We start from the raw sequence: 17,228 nt of genomic DNA, 5'->3' as shown, positions 1-17,228 counted from the left end.
GCTCAGGGCGGCTAACAGACAGTAATAAAAACAAGCTGAATGAATATAACTTAAAAACAAGATTAAAATACAACATTAAAATATTAAAATGCAGCCTCATCACAGGAGGAGAAAGGGAAAAGAAAGAGGGGGAGGGAATCAAACTGGCTCCAAGCCAAAGGGCAGGTGGAACAACTCTGTCTTACAGGCCCTGCGGAAAGAAATCAGATCCCGCAGGGCCCTGGTCTCAAGAGACAGAGCGTTCCACCAGGCCGGAGCCAGTGTTGAAAAGGCCCTGGCTCTGGTTGAAGCTAATCTAACTTCCTTAGGGTGTTGCTATTTCTGGACCTTGAGGCTTTCTGTGGGGCATACTGGGAGAGGCAGTCCTGTAGATACAAGGGTCCTAGGCTGTGAAGGGCTTTTTTTTTTTTGCAGTCTGAGGTCCACATTCCACCCTAGGTGACCTTCCCAGGGCCGGTGCTGGGTGGAGCCAAAGGCAAAAGTAGGTGGAGCAATACCTTTTTACCTTTGTACAGTGGGCTGATTTCTTCACACTCACAGGCCCCTCTTTGTTCTCCATCCAGGCAATTGAGAAAGCACAATTGGAGTCCAAGGGCACATTCTGCACCACAAAGCCTCACGTAATCGAATTTTTGTTGTTGTCCTGCTTTTAATCCCCAACACTACAGGTTTACAGTGGTACCTCGGGTTAAGTACGTAATTCGTTCCGGAGGTCCGTTCTTAACCTGAAACTGTTCTTAACCTGAAGCACCAAGGGGGCCTCCTGCTGCCGCTGTGCCGCTGGAGCACGATTTCTGTTCTTATCCTGAAGCAAAGTTCTTAACCTGAAGCACTATTTCTGGGTTAGCAGAGTCTGTAACCTGAAGCGTATGTAACCTGAAGCGTATGTAACCCAAGGCACCACTGTATAGTTCAAAAGTACACAAACAGTCACAGGTATCAGAGATTTCTCCAGGGTAAACAAGTTCATATCGAAGTGTTTCCTACATCACACCTCTTGTACTAAACCATACCTTCCTGTGAAAATGTTGAGAAGTCCAAAATACCCAAAACACTGGGGTTTTGTTGTTTTTTTGCTGGATCAACCTCAGTTTTAAATGTAGGGAAGCACTGTCTATGGTGTTAAGTGTAGCTCTGAAGAAAACGGGTAATTCTTACCCATCTCGCAAGGATGTTTAGGAACTAATGAGCTCTGAAAGACACAACACAGTCTCTCCCTGCAAACCCATCAGTCACAGGAACGTGGTGTGTTAGTGAGAGCTGGAAATTAACTGGCGTTTTGAAATGCATCCTCCCTAGGTATCACATTCCAATAGGGCTCCATGCCAACCTTTCTGAGGGCTCTCCTGTTTGCCCGGCGTTGAAAGCGAAGTCCACGTTGCTCAACGAAGAAGGGTTTTTCCACGGAAAGATGGGGATCCGGAGAGCATTGGCCGATGGTCTCTTGAACATGTCTGAGGTAGGAGGACACGCATGCAGGGCTTTGCTTGCTAGCCCTGGTGGTATCGACTGTGGGAGAAACCATGTGGCGCCTATTATTATTATCATTTGAAATAGCTTTTATTCGGTTTTACAATTATAAAATTATAACAATACCATCATACGTTTCCACATTTGCAGATTCCTCTGAATCTCTGGACTTCCCCCCTCCTCTCCATAGGTCCTATTACTGAGTCTTTTCTACTGCATTTTTCCCAATAATCCATATTTTATATCATTCCATTGTCTCCATTGCTACATTACAAGTGTTACTGTAATCCTGCTAGTGTTTTCATCTGTTTACAGTGGTCTCCAAGATAAATTATATTTCCCCCCCATTCTTTGTTAAAGTTCTGGTCTTCTTGAGTCCTGAGCTTCCTGGTTAGTTTTGCCATTTCGGCCTAGTCCAACAATTTGATTTGCCATTCTTCTCTGGTAGGGACTTTATCTTCTTTCCATCTTTGAGCTAATAACATCCGGACGGCTGTCATGGCATACATAAAAAGTCTTTTCTGCTCCCTTCGAATATCTGCACCTATAATTCCTGATAAAAAAGCCTCTGTTGGGGTTTTTTTGTTGCAAAAGTTAATTTAAACAATTTTTTCATCTCATTATATATCATTTCCCAGAATGCTTTTATTACCTTACAAGACCACTATTAAACTTAGGCAGAAAGTTAATAACTAAAGCCCACTTTAAGCTTTCTTTGACCTTACCTGACCACACCTGACATTATGTCTGACATCAGGTGTAGGGGCAGGCGGGCAAGGCTAACCCCAAAACACCTTCACAGGATAGTGGGGAGGTCTGTTGGGCCAGGTTTGGGAGATCCTTGGTGTCGAAACATGGTGAGATAGGTGGACCATGCGCATGCATGCACATTTCAGCGTGCATGGAAGTTTTGTGTCATCTCAAAGAAATAAGATTTTATTTTGTATTGTTCTTATTTTGAATTACTTGCAGGGGTGGGGGCCCTCTATAAGTGAAGTAGCGTCTCCACCCCCATCGTTCAGCACAGACCCTCAGGTCCACCAGTGAGGGCCTTCTGGTGGTTCTCTCACTGTGAAAAGTGAAATTACAGGGAACCAGGCAGAGGGCCTTCTTGGTAGTGGCACCCTTTCTGTGGAACGCCTTCCTGGCAGATCTGAAAGAGTTAAATAATTATGTAGTATTTCGTAGGCAGTTCCCTCACTGCGAGAAGTGAAGTTATAGGGAACCAGGCAGAGGGCCTTCTTGGTAGTGGCACCCTACCTGTGGAATGCCTTCCTGGCAAATCTGAAAGAATAGTTATATACCGTATTTTTTGCACCATAGGGCGCACCGGACCATAGGGTGCACCCAGTTTTTAGGGGGGGGGGGGAAATCAAGAAAAAAAATATCCCCCCCCAGCCCCAAAGAGCAGCGTACAGGCTGCACACAACCTCTCCCTGTCAGAGGGGTTGCGCGCAGCTATGGGAGAAGGCAAGGCAGCGAGCGGGATGGATCCCGCTCGCTGTTTTGGCTTCCCCTTTAGCCCCGTGCAGCCTCTCCTTGCCGGGAGACACTGCGCAGGGCTAAAGAAGCCATAGCCCCGTGCAGCCTCTCCCTGCCGGAGGGGTTGCGTGCGGCTATGGCACAAGCCTGCATTCGCTCCATAGGACGCACACACATTTCCCCTCAATTTTTGGAGGGGAAAAACTGTGTCCAATAGAGCGAAAAATACGGTAATTTTTCTGTAGGTGTTTTTCTGTTTGGTGAAAGTTTTAACATTTGATGTTATTGTTCCTGTACTTTTGCTGGAAGTTGCCCCCGAGTGGCTGTGGCGACCCAGTCAGATAGCTGGTGTATAAGAAAAATAAGTTATTAATTTATGTAAATTTCCAGTGCTTAGAGCCTCTGAACATCTCCATCTGGCCCTGCTTCCTCACTTGTTTTTTGTTTTTGTTTTCTAAATGAAGGGCATCTTCTTCATATACACAGCAACTCTCCTCACCTGCCCTCCTTTCCTTTTACATTCCTAGGTGAAACACGAACTAACTGCGCAGGTTGACTTATTCCGTAAGCTCACAGGTCACCTGCCTCAACACATGGACGGACACCAGCATGTTCACGTCCTCCCAGGTAAGGCAAATCCACACCTTAGGCAAGGATGACACACCTTTTCCACCCTGTGGGGCCACACATACGGATTTTAATCTTTCCGCACGCACCCTCTCCCCTCCATTAGGGGAGCGAGAGGCCTGGTCCGAGTTCCAGGACACATTCCAGTCAGGCAGAGGTAAAAAAAGGCCAAAGATTCCTGGACAGTTAAGTGCAATCCATAGCTGTCAACTTTTCCCTTTTCTTGTGAGGAATCCTATTCGGAATAAGGGAATTTCCCTTAAAAAAAGGGAAACGTTGACAGCTATGGTGCAGTCAAAGGTGACTACATTGGTACCTCGGCTTACAGACACTTCAGGTTACATACACTTCAGGTTACAGACTCCGCTAACCCAGAAATAATACCTCGGGTTAAGAACTTTGCTTCAGGATGAGAACAGAAATTGTGCAGTGGCAGCAGGAGGCCCCATTAGCTAAAGTGGTACCTCAGGTTAAGAACAGTTTCAGGTTAAGAACGGACCTCCAGAACGAATTAAGTTCTTAACCCAAGGTAGCACTGTATGGGGTTGTGGCACTCATCTCGCTTTCAGGCTGAGGGAGCCGGCGTTTGTCCGCAGACAGCTTTCTGGGTCATGTGGCCAGCAGGACTAAACCACTTGTGGCGCAATGGAGCACCGCGACGGAAGCCAGAGCGCATGGAAATGCCGTTCACCTTCCCGCCGCAGCGGTACCTATTTATCTACTTGCACTGGCATGCTTTCGGACTGCCAGGTTGTCAGGAGCTGGGACAGAGAAACGGGAGCTCACTCCATCGCAGGGATTCAAACCGCCGACCTTCCGATCGGCAAGCCCAAGAGGCTCCGTGGTTTAGACCACGGCGCCGCCTGCATCCCTAGTCAGGCAGAAACAGGGAAGAAAGGCCGAGGTCTGGGGAGAGGGTGCTTGGAAAGGAGACAAGCCCTGGGGAGAGAGTGCCAAGGACCACACAGACAGGCTTCTGGACTCAAGGCCGGTTCCCTCTCTAGCCCTAATGCCTTAGATGATGGGGGCTCTCTGACACTGAAGGACTGGAGGCCCCCCCTGCCTCCTGCACCTCTCCAGGGCTTGAGCTCACAGTTTGCAGGCAGCTGCCTCGGGTCAGGTTACCTGTCCTGCTAAGGTTGCCTAAAGCGTGGCGGGAGTCTATTCCCCCCCCCCCTTTTTAATACGTCTTTATTAAATTTTATTGAATATTACAAGAAAAGAAAAGAAAAAAAGAAATAGAAACAATACTGAACAATAAAAACATTTATCTACGCATTTTTCAAAATGTAGATTAGAAAAGCAAAGGGATGAAAGATAGATGAAAAGAAGCAAGGAAAAGAAAGAAGAGAAAAAATACTTTCCATAACCAAAATACCAAATTCATATTTCAAACGTTTTCAGTATATAAATCCTAGTTAGAATATTATAACAGACTTCCACCACATTCACAACATGTCTCTTGGTTATCTAGTTCATTTTAACATCTGTTCTTCAGTCACTTCCTTTCTTTAAGTTCATTCGTAATCCATCAATTCTTTGTATTCTCTATATTCTTCACAAGGTTAGTCTAAGCACAACCAAACTTTCGTATTTGAGCCCTGTTTCTGTAAATATTCATTTAAGCATTCCCATTGTTTCTGTACCATAGTTTTAGATTAATGCCTTATTACGTCAGTCAATTTGGCTAATTGCAGATACTCGCATAATTTACTTAACCATTCCCTTTTTTTATTTGGGATATTATTTCCTTTCCAGTAACTGGCCACCAACAGTCTCGCTGCTGTTGCGAGAATCTATTGGGAGTCTATTTCATTGCTTCGCCAGCTCAAAGAGCAGGTGTTCCAGTGACAATCTGAAAGCAGGGAGGTCCCAGCCTTGTCTCTCACAGTACCCGGCAGTGCCACAGTCTCGGTGCTTGGGAAGCTGGTTTAAGAATGGATCTGGTTCCAGTTCCATGTCACTCACACCCATCCCAAGAGGAGCTCTTTCTCTTCCCATTCAGTCTGCAGTTCATCTGCAGTGGTTCTCTGTATTCCTGCCCTATCCACCCCCACACCCAAGGCACTGCCTTCAGGATATTACAAGCTGTTCTGCCATGGTACAAAATGATATAGAATAAGAGTACAAGAAGAACATAACATTGAAGACTGGGAAACATTTATTGGATATATGGGAAATCATTGCGTACAGCTGAAAGTGCTGGCAGCATTAAGATGAATTCAACAGTGTAAATAAGTTCTGATGGATGCAATAATGGAATACTGAATGGTATAGTTTTTGTAAAATATGCAAGGATTTATAGTATGTAAAATGAACAATGGGAAGAGAAGAAGGGGAAGCCTTTGATATCTTAAGGATGTAAAAATTAGTACAGTGGTACCTCGGGTTAAGTACTTAATCCGTTCCGGAGGTCCATTCTTAACCTGAAACTGTTCTTAACCTGAAGCACCACTTTAGCTAATGGGGCCTCCTGCTGCTGCTGCCGCACCACCAGAGCACAATTTCAGCAAAGTACTTAACCCGAGGTAATATTTCTGGGTTAGCGGAGTCTGTAACCTGAAGCGTATGTAACCTGAAGCAAATGCAACCCGAGGTACCACTGTATTTTAAATTGGAAAACAGAAAAATTAATAAAACTTATATAAAACGAAACAAAATGATACTCCAATCCCAAACATTGAGACCTTGCAGCTTGTAAAGGCTTAAACTAAGAGAAAGAGAGTAAATCAGTCCCCTGCTTCTTCTCCAGGGAGCTCACGGTGGTATACGTGGCTCTCCCCATCCTCATTCAATCTGCCACAACAACCTGGCGAGGTAGGTTAGGCTGAGAGGCAGAGATTCTGGCCCAGTGTCGCCCAGTGAGCTTCATGGCGGAGTGGGGATTTGAATTCTGGTCTCCCAGGTCTTAGCCCGACACTCTAACTGAGGGTGGCCCAACTTTTCTTTTTTAATACAAATTTTATTTTTCCATTTTCTAGTTTACATAAACAAACGAATGAAAAACATAGACATATAATCCCCTTTGACTTCCCTCCCTCCCCATTGTGGATCTTAATTTAATGATTTCCCCCTTTGCATCTCTTTCATAACTCTATTCTTATAAATCCTTTGCCAGTCCATAGTTCAGATTTTTACTACAAGTTTTCTGTCGATCCTACCAGTGTATGTAATTGTTTACAATCGTTTTTCAAATCAATTACAGTGGTACCTCAGGATGCGAACGGGATCCATTCTAGAGCCCCTTTCGCAGCCTGAATGGAACGTAAGACGCGGCAGCGTTTGTGCGCAGGTCGTGTTTTGCCGCTTCCGCGCATGCACGTGACGTCATTCTGAGCATCTGCGCATGCGCAAGCGGAGAAACCTGGAAGTAACGCAGTCTGTTACTTCCAGGTTGCCGCGAAGCGCAACCCGAATGCGCTGAACCTGAAGCACATTCAACCCGAGGTATGACTGTATAAACTTTCTCCATTCTTCATTAAAGACCTCCTATTCCTGGTTTCTGATATTTCCTGTAAGTTTTGCCATCTCAGCATATAGTTCATCAGTTTTGTCTGCCGCTCCTCTTTGGTCAGAATTGTATACCATCTTTCCATTTCTGGGCTAACAGAATCTGCGCAGTCGTGGCCCTTTGGGATGGCCCAACTTCTCATACCACACACTGCCTTCATGCAGGGAGGGAGGCCAAAATTTGACACACACAAACACCCCGCAGTTCTTGTGGGGTGCTGGCAGGGCTTTGGGAAGGAGGAGGGAGGACTCTCAGACCCTGTCAGACCCTTCTTCCCAAAGCCCAGCACCTGGGCTGCATGTGTCCCTTGAGCCATGCATTGGACTAACCTGCTCTAACCACTGCACCACACTGGTTCTCCATGACGGCACCATGACTACAGCTCCCAGAATTCTCTGAGGGGAAAGCTACGGCTGTTTACAAACAGCCGTAGCTTTCCCCCCCAGAGAATTCTGGGAGCTGTAGTTTGTTAAGGATGCTGAGAGTTGTCAGAAGGCCCCTATTCCCCTCACAGAGCTACAGAGGGGTTTCACAGTCAGTTCCTCTTCCCAGGGAATTGAATCAGCCAGGAGCAAGAGAGCAGAGCCGATAATGGACTTGGACTCAAAAGAAAAACCACAGGGCCTAGGGCTTGCCGATCAGAAGGTCGGCGGTTCGAATCCCCGCGACAGGGTGAGCTCCCGTTGCTCGGTCCCTGCTCCTGCCAACCTAGCAGTTCGAAAGCACATCAAAGCACAAGTAGATAAATAGGTACCACTCTGGTGGGAAGGTAAACGGCGTTTCCGTGTGCTGCTCTGGTTCGCCAGAAGTGGCTTAGTCATGCTGGCCACATGACCCGGAAGCTGTACGCCGGCTCCCTCGGCCAATAAAGCGAGATGAGCGCCACAACCCCAGAGTCGGCCACGACTGGACCTAATGGTCAGGGGTGTCTTTACTTCCTTGAAGAGGGACTTCCTAGTAACCTTTTCTCTTCCAGAGATCAGAAACGTATTTGCACAGGTGCTGGAGGATTATGGGATCACCTATACTCGAGTCCCCATTGAGCCAGACCTTCCCCGCTGCGATTGGATAGACCCGCGCTTAATGGCCTTTTACCTGGGTGTGGAGAAGGACTCCCTAAACACGGTGGATGTGTTTAGGAAACACAAAATAAGGTGAGCAATCTGCAACTCTGGTTTTTGCCAGTGCTTGGCTTTCTTCTCAGTTCCCATAGTTTCCAGCTCACCGAGTGCCTTAAAGAGAGTTTCCGTTTATTATGGCCATAGACCAGGATTTTAAAAAAATGGCTAAAATACGATTATTATAAAAGCAAGATACAATCATTTTTTAAAAAAACAAGCGAGAATAAGAGCAGGGAGACGAGAGAGTCACTGGCCAGCAAGTTAAAACAACTCGAATGATAACTATTACTAAAGTGATCCAGTGGAAGACTGGGGAAGAAGAGTCATGTGTCCAAAACGCAAGATTTCATAAGCAGAATAGTCCTAGTGTCTCTAGAAGGCTTGGTGTGCCTTATGGAGAGAGCCTTCTGTTTGGGTGAAATGGTTCAGAGACTAATTGCTCAACAGATTTCCCCCCACCCCACCCCAAAAAATATAAATTCTTGCAAATATTGCAAATGGCAAACATCATCCCCAAATAGGTATTCCCTTTCCCATTCTCTAAGATTCTGCAACAACAAAAGCGTTCTTCCTCTAAAACATTGGGCAGTACCACGCCCCTTGAGGTGGGTGAGATTACCTAGGGTGGTTCTAAGAGGCAAGGAGGCAGGGGGGGCACTGGAGGTGTAAAAAAGAAAAGAAAAAAAGCTGGTATCACTAGATAATGTCTATCTGTTTGTTTGGTTGAATTAATTAAATGAAATTGTTTTAATTGGATTCTGAATAAATGTACAATTAATTGTATAATAGGAGGGATGCGGGTGCCGCTGTGGGTTAAACCACAGAGCCTAGGACTTGCCGATCAGAAGGTCAGCGGTTCGAATCCCTGCAATGGGGTGAGCTCCCGTTGCTCGGTCCCTGCTCCTGCCCACCTAGCAGCTTGAAAGCATGTAAAAGTGCAAGTAGATAAATAGGTACCGCTCTGGCGGGAAGGTAAACGGCGTTTCCGTGCGCTGCTCTGGTTCACCAGAAGCGGCTTAGTCCTGCTGGCCACATGACCCGGAAGCTGTACGCCGGCTCCCTCGGCCAATAAAGCGAGATGAGCGCCGCAACCCCAGAGTCGGCCACGACTGGACCTAATGGTCAGGGGTCCCTTTACCTTTACCTTTAATTGTATAATAATAATGATGATGTGTATAGTATGGGAATTGTAGGCCAGAACATCTGGAAGGCACAAGGCTCTCCACCTTTCCCTCTCCCCAGCATCGTGAGAAGGCACTCCCATGTATACTGCAGCCTCAGCAATGCCATCCCAGGAGACTGGTGTCTGGCGGCCATGATTAGTGAACTACTAATCAGCCAAGTATGGGACGCAGGTGGCGCATGGGACGCAGGTGGCGCTGTGGGTTAAAGCCTCAGCGCCTAGGACTTGCCTATCGAAAGGTCGGCGGTTCGAATCCCTGCGGCGGGGTGCGCTCCCGCTGCTCGGTCCCAGCGCCTGCCAACCTAGCAGTTCGAAAGCACCTCCGGGTGCAAGTAGATAAATAGGGACCGCTTACCAGCGGGAAGGTAAACGGCGTTTCCGTGTGCGGCTCTGGCTCGCCAGAGCAGCGATGTCACGCTGGCCACGTGACCCGGAAGTGTCTCCGGACAGCGCTGGCCCCTGGCCTCTTAAGTGAGATGGGCGCACAACCCCAGAGTCTGTCAAGACTGGCCCGTACGGGCAGGGGTACCTTTACCTTTACCTTTACCTTTACCTAATCAGCCAAGTAAAACTGATGTGATTAATTAACCAAGATTCCATTAATCAACTGACAGCTCGAAGATGAATCCCCCTTCCCCCCTCCTACCGATTGTGATCTTTATGCCTCACAGCACGTTACAGAGCAGGAAGGTTCTGGCACCACGGCAATCTCAAAATTGCAATATTTCGCTTCAAATAGATTGCATTTCATGATTGGGCAAAAAAAAAAAAAAAAAAAGGAGGTGGAAAATGCTTGCTGCTTCAGCACTGCTTTTGCGATTAAACGCTCATCTTCCTCCTTTCACAGGTGGCCGGATATATATATAGGCCTCAGCACCATGGGCAAAAACATGTCCATTACCAACATCCTGGGGGCCATTGATAACGCTACAGCGGCTTACCTGCCCGAAGAAGACTCCTCCATTTCTCCTGACTCGCTGTCACACTCAGATCAAGAAACCAGAACTGTAACCATTGAGCTGATGACGCATCCAGGGTACCCCAGTGTCCCGCCAGTTGGGGGCTGCGGTGAGGGGCCCGACGATTTCTCGCAGTCCTGGGAACGATTGCACGAACTTGAGACGCTCAAGAAAGCAGAGTTGCAGAGCCACTACAGAACAAGGAACATCCAGCTCTGTGCATTTAAAGACCTTGGGATGTGACGCTGCAGTTGTTGCTGGCTGGGCCGGGCCAGGCTAAGCGTGATGCAGAGTGAGGTGCAGAGTTAAGAACCATCCCCCCAAAAAAGAAAATAGACCGCATGGTGTGGCACAGAGGCTCCCTTTGCAAGGAGAGCTTCCACCCTTTGCAGCTCAGGACAGAGGTTGTGCCCCATTTTCACAGCACTGGGGAGCAGAAGTTGTATCCCTAGGAAGGGAAAGCTTGGACAGTAACAGGACCAGCGGGGTAGGATCTGTAGATCAGATGGTTCTAGGAGCAGGAAAGATTGCATAGGAAACTATATGGGTCTGTCATTGTGGGTTGGGCCTCTGGTTTGAACTCTGGTATAGAAAAATATACATTTGGATCTGCCAATTCAACATGCTATTTGTCTACAGCAGGCATGTCCAATCGCAGGGTGTCTCTGGTTGATCATGGTATCCTGATCGATGCCCCCCCTCTCCCCAAAAAGCTCAACAACTGTGGTCAATTCAATGGGTAGATCACTGCCAGTTTTTTATAGTGGGAGTAGATCGCAGTCTTCTGGAAGTTGGACGTGCCTGGTCTAAAGATACTGGTCCATTATGCTCTTCACTAAGGTCAGCCACCTGCCTCGCCAATAAAAGCTGAACTGGACCACGTACATAAATTGTGGGGAATTGGCATCTGTGTCCTTAGTTCAGACAATTTATTTCACTTTTTCTGGAGAGGCAAGGGGACACACGAGTCCTGGTGTTAAATGCCAGCTTCACTGTCACAAGTTTGGAAATTTGGCTGTTGAACAAATTTGCAGGCTGCCGAATGTTGTGGGCAGTTGGGTTGGCGTAGAATGCTGTCAGCCGGTGTGCATGAAAAACACCGCTTGCACCATGAGGATAGCGAACAGAATGTGAAATGTACAAATCGATTTATTGGCACAATGGCAGAAATATTCCTGAAGGATTCCATCTTGGGGAACGGTGGGGTCCCCGAATTTAGTGCTTTGTGTGTTAGGAGCTGACATACACAGACAAGTCATTCTTTGCAGAGACCTAGACCATAGGGGTCCATTGTTGCATGATTCTAACAAGTGGCCCTGTGCCAATCATTTTGGAGGCAAACTGGGTTTACCCACAAATTAAACGAAGGTTTCAGCACATGCAGGTGATGTGGAAACAAAATATTAACTCCCTCTGCCCCAATTTCTTTTTAAAGAGGACTGTGCATGCTATAGTCACTGAACATCTGCATCCAGTCTATTCTGGCTTTGAGATGGCCATCAAATCAACCCTTGGCTTAATATGGTTCTGTTTCTTGGAGTTATCATTGGGACCAGACAGAACCAAAAGGCTGCCTTGGGTATGCAGATGAGTGGGATCCCCTAGTGTCAGCTGACAACCAGCCATACAGGGAGTGGGAGAAAGGGTGTGGTCAGTCATGTCTGGCTCCCAGTGAAATACCCCTGATCTGTCTCTTCCCACTTATGTATCCCAGTAGCCGCCTCTTAAGCACAATCATGGGGTTTACGGTGTGCCAGGGGAAGGATAGTGCCTCTGGTGGGGGACACATCATGGTTTGTCCACCTTTGGGCCCCACCCTACACCTAGCTCTCACCTGCGGCTCCTGGAAGCTGTCAGCATGTGACAGCAGCCGCACCCCAGGAACAGCTTTGACTGGCCGGCTAAACCAGGCGACTTCCCCCTGCATGCGAAGAGAGGCTCTGGCGGACCGAATGGATGAAACCAATAATGGGCCCAAGGGTCAAGGAAGTGGTTTCTGCTCATGCTGTGGAGGGAAGTGAGGGGCAGATGGGAAGGTAGCCCATCTATGGAGCAAACCTTACACAAATTCATTGTGGAGCCCCTGAGAGGGTTGGGTGGTGTCTTGGAACGCCTCCTTCTGGCAACTCTTGCAGCCCAGCCAAGCGTATTGCTGTGCTTTCCTTTGGATCACATTGACGAGGCCGAGAGGGCGGGGCTTGTCAGCCCAGGACCTCCATACACACCCAACCAGCACCCTGGAGAGGTCATTTCAGTGCTGCCACCTTAGCTGTTTGACTTCGCCCCCAGAGGCTCACTCCATTGTCTCTCGAGACAGACGGATGCCGGCAACAGGCACAATGATAGTTTTGACCCGCTAAAATTACTTCGGACCAGGCATGTCACGTTGCTCTGCTGAGGTCGCCATTGCAGTTCCATCATCAGGGTCGCAATAAATTTGTATTTCCTTATTCTTTTTCAACATTCCCAGTTGTGGATTATTGCTGGGCTGGAAGGTTGGGGTGGAAGTGGGAGGCAAAGAACAGAAACAACCCAAGACTCACCGAATCTACTAAGTTCATAACAGGTTTTCCATAAGAGCCCTAAGGACTGTACATTGCAATCCTACGTATGCCCACTCAGAAGTAAATCTCACTGCTGGGACAAAGGAAGCTGCCTTATGCAAAGTCAGACAGCTATCTAGCTCAGTATTGTCTCAGAACATCAAGAGCCCCGCTGAATCAGGCTAAAGTCCTGTCAAGCCTCCAACATGCCTTAGGAAGTCCACAAACGGTACGTGGGTGCAGTCATGCTCTGTCCTTGCGTCCTCAGGAACAGAGATTGTTCAGACATACTGCCTTTGATACTGGAGGTAATATACTTTTGAATTACAGCATGAATTTACAAGCTCTTGTCTTCCTCATTATTGCTTTCCCTTACATGCATCTTCACTAACTGCAGCAAAACAAGGGGCCTTGGTGCCGATGAAGCCTCTGGTGATTGGCTGAACTACCCTGACATCACAGAGGTGCAGGAAGCCCAAGATCCTGCTGCTGCTGCACCGTGAGTGTTGGGGAAGGCCGCTCCCTCCTCAGGCTAATTCCACCAGGCCTAGGGGCCTGGGCCCAGGCTCACCACCGCCACAGTTTTAAGGACACTGGTGCTGCAGCAGCAAATGTTAAAAGTGTTTTTATATATTTTAAAGTGTTTTAAAGGTGTTTTTACTTAATACTTTGTTGTACCACCATGAACAGTGGTTTTTATTTATGCATTTTTTATTTTGTTCCGTTTTATTTTGGTTTGGGGTTGGATATTGAGTGGGGTGGGGATTGGTTTTGTTTTGGTATAATTGTTTTTGGTTTGTTTTGTTTTTCTGTTTTGTAAATGGAGGCTAGTATGAGGCTTGGGATTGCTACCGTGGAGGGGCGAAGGAGGTATGGCGGGGGGGCAGATGTTATAGGCGAAGGGGATCAAGATACCGATAAGCTCGTACCCCTTCCAATCTGCGCCCCATCCCGAGAGATGAGGGTAGGGTGAGCAAGGATTACTCACCTCCGTCACTGGTGTTGTGCAATGCCAGTTCTATAGGCCACAAAACCGCCACCCTGCGAGATTTCTTTACCTGGCTTGTGTGGCGGAGACCTGGGTGCGCGAAGGGGAAACTGTTACCTTACGAGAGATGGCGCCCAATGGCGTAGCGTGGTTGTCAGCAGCCAGGGCAAGGCAAGTAATTTGTGCCCCCTAACCTGTGGATTTTAGCAGGGGGCAAAGAGCTGCGAGTGTGAGCGCGCCCCCCCAGATGTTGCGCCCGGCCCCCCTGCACCCCCATGCTATGCCACTGTTGGCGCCCCCGGGTTTCTCCGTCCTCCACCAGTCACGGACTGTGGGCTGGGGGGGAGGGGTGGCATTATTAATCCGGGAAGATTGTTCTTTCAGGGCTCTACCATCGCCATCGATCCCCGGCATTGAATGTGTTGGCCTAGTGTGGGGCTCCGAGGAGAGCTTGGCTGTCTGGCTGGTGTACTGGCCACCTAGCGCACCAGCAGCCACCCTGTCAGGCCTGCTGGAGGCGGTGGCCGGCTGGGCATTGGAGTTCCCTAACGTATTGGTATTGGGGGACTTCAACATCCATGCTGATACCACTCCCTCCTCACAGGCTCTGGACCTGGTGTCTTCCATGGCGACACTAGGGCTCTCCCAGTTTGTTTCGGGCCCCACACATCAAGCAGGCCACATGCTGGATTTGATCTTTGGCATCGGTATAGATGTGATCATGTCTCCTTCGATGAAGGTGCCATGGTCTGATCACTACGCTCTGAAAGCCAGGATTTTTTTTTTAAATAATATTTATTGCTTTTTTTAAAAGGAAAAAGAAAGAAAAGAGAGAAACAAAAAAAAGGAAGAACAAGAACAAGAAAAAATAAAACAATACAATATACAAAACACAACCTCAACACCTCACCCAACATAATAAACAAAACAAAAACAATTTAAAAACATACATCATTCCTTTTCCATATTCTAACTTTCATTCCCTTATATCATCGACCTCCTCTCACCTCCCTCTTTGTATTCCACTTCCATTAATTGTTTTAGCAATTCCTTTCCATCTTTCTCCATTTTCTATCATATAAATGTCTTAAGATATTTTTAATCTTATTTCCATTAAAATTGGTATACTTATTTAAACTTAACTCCTTATAGCATTTCTACTAAGGCCATAAAAATTCATTCCAACATTTTCCTGTCACTCATTAATTTTACAATATTTCTATATATAGATTTTAAATCTTCCAATCTTCTTCCACCATCTCCTCTCCCCGGTCTCGGGCTCTGACAGACACTTCCGTCCACTCCATACAGTCCATCAACCTGGAGATCTTATGTCCGAGGCTCTTAACTCTTTTCCACATCCCTTCTGCAGTTCTTCTTTATATTCTTTGATGCTAAAGAGCAGATCTCGAGGAAACTCCAATCCAAGAACACCTCCACTCCCTCTTGACAGGTCAGCCAAATTTCCACAATTAAAGCTAGGATCCATAAAGTATTTCAGGACATATTTCAAAATTCCTCCAACTCCAAAGGCCCCCCGGGCTCCAATCTCCTCCTGACCCAAGTCCATATTCCAAAAGTCAGTTAATCCCTGCATAGAGGGATCTTTCCAACTTTCCTTTTCCAGTCCAGGCCAGGCTCCGATCTTCAAAGTCTGCCTTTTTCTAGTTTCAAAGGGCCTCAACTTATAGTCTTTGATTAGCCTCTGTAAGACTAAAGCTCCCCCTTGTATTGCTTTAGGTTCGACAACAGCAACTTTCTCCTCCTTTTCAGCAATTTGTCCTGCTAAAATAGATTCCTGTGTCAAATCCTGAGTAATTTCTGTATTGGTGCTCACTTTTGGTCCCAAAATGTCAGTTTTAGTAATCATAACATCCAATTTTTTATGAAGCTGTTCCAGCAGATAATTTGTCTTGCAAAATGCAGTTACTAAGGCTTCTCCTGTCGACATTCTCGAATTGTCCAATTGTCCACAGGAAAAAGTCAGCGCTCTCCGGCAGCAGCAATGCGGCTTCACTCTGTGAAAGAAGCAGTCGATTCAAAGCACTGCGCCGCTCACCCCACGTCGCTCCGGATCCCCAGAACAGGGTTTCCCCGTGAGTAGGGGAGGCGCAAAGGGTGCCAGCCGAATCCCAAGTTCACAGGATTCTTCCGCCTGTGATTTCAGTGGGTCTCCGCCTTCGCTGTGGCGGTTCAGACCCTACTTTTCACGGAGCAAGTTCCTCCCGTTCGGAGGAGCTCCGCCATTGCCGGAAGCGCTAACCCGGAAGTCTCCGCTCTGAAAGCCAGGATTGACTTTCCACCCCCACCCTGCTTAGGTGGTGAGCCGATTTGGGCTCGCCCGCAGAGGCTGATGGACCCTGATAGATTCCACCAAGCCTTGCGGGACCTTGCTCCCCCTGGCGACTCATTGAGCTTGTTGAGGGCTGGAATATCCAGCTCCTAGCAGCCACTGAGATCGCACCTAAGCGCCCTCTGCGACCCTGCAGAAACCGTTTCTGAATTCTGCGGTGCAGCTCTCCAGCAAAGTAATGTGTACAAAAATACATTATGGTAGGCTAAAGTCTAGGGACACGGGTGGCGCTGTGGGTTAAACCACAGAGCCTAGGACTTGCTGACCAGAAGGTCAGTGGTTCGAATCCCCACGACGGGGTGAGCTCCCGTTGCTCGGTCCCTGCTCCTGCCAACCTAGCAGTTCGAAAGCACGTCACAGTGCAAGTAGATAAATAGGTACTGCTCTGGCGGGAAGGTAAACGGCATTTCCGTGCACTGCTCTGGTTTGCCAGAAGCGGCTTAGTCATGCTGGCCACATGGGATCGCAGTGAAGGCCGCTAAGAAGTCTTACTTCTCGGCCTCCATTGCATCTGCTAGTTCTCGCCTGGCGCAATTATTTAGTATAATTAGGTCTTTAACGTCCCTTGAAGGACAGCCAAATTATATAACCATTTGACACACAGCTGTGAGGCATTTGCAAGCTTTTTTGCGGAGAAGGTCCTGTTGCTCCGCCATGACCTCCCTGCCAATTTGGATACAATAAAGGAACTGGAGGCCCCTCGACTGTCCTCGGGTCCAGTATTGGACCACTTTGACCGGATATCCCTAGCCGATGTGGACAGAATCCTCCGAGCTGGAAAGCCCACCACCTGTCCTCTCGACTTGTGCCCGTCTTGGCTGATTAGAGCGTGTCCAGACGAGGTGCGGGCCCCCCTGGGGGATATCATCAATTTGTTCCCAGGTGAACTGAAGAAGGCAGTGGTGCGCCCGCTCTTAAAGAAAACATCATTAGATCCCTTAGATCTATCCAATTACTGCCCGGTTTCGAATCTTCCATTCCTGGGTAAGGT

The 17,228-nt window shown here is 47.8% G+C and overlaps 1 protein-coding gene across 6 annotated transcripts in view; it reads left to right on the top strand.

The window, feature by feature from the left end:
• YDJC (YdjC chitooligosaccharide deacetylase homolog) overlaps positions 1-12,816 on the top strand; it is a 128,168-nt gene extending 115,352 nt beyond the window's left edge. For all 6 annotated transcript variants that reach the window (XM_079957103.1, XM_079957102.1, XM_079957100.1 and 3 more), the window contains 4 exons: positions 1,300-1,459; positions 3,480-3,579; positions 8,067-8,244; positions 10,242-12,816. In XM_079957103.1, the coding sequence (XP_079813229.1) occupies positions 1,300-1,459; positions 3,480-3,579; positions 8,067-8,244; positions 10,242-10,596 (793 nt within the window). In that variant the 3' untranslated portion in view covers positions 10,597-12,816. The remainder of the gene's footprint in view (positions 1-1,299; positions 1,460-3,479; positions 3,580-8,066; positions 8,245-10,241) is intronic.
• The last annotated feature ends 4,412 nt before the right edge of the window (positions 12,817-17,228 follow it).

This window comes from Podarcis cretensis (genome assembly GCF_951804945.1).
Source record: "Podarcis cretensis genome assembly, chromosome: 16".
Lineage (NCBI taxonomy): Eukaryota > Metazoa > Chordata > Lepidosauria > Squamata > Lacertidae > Podarcis > Podarcis cretensis.
This window is presented reverse-complemented; position numbering and strand designations above follow the sequence as displayed.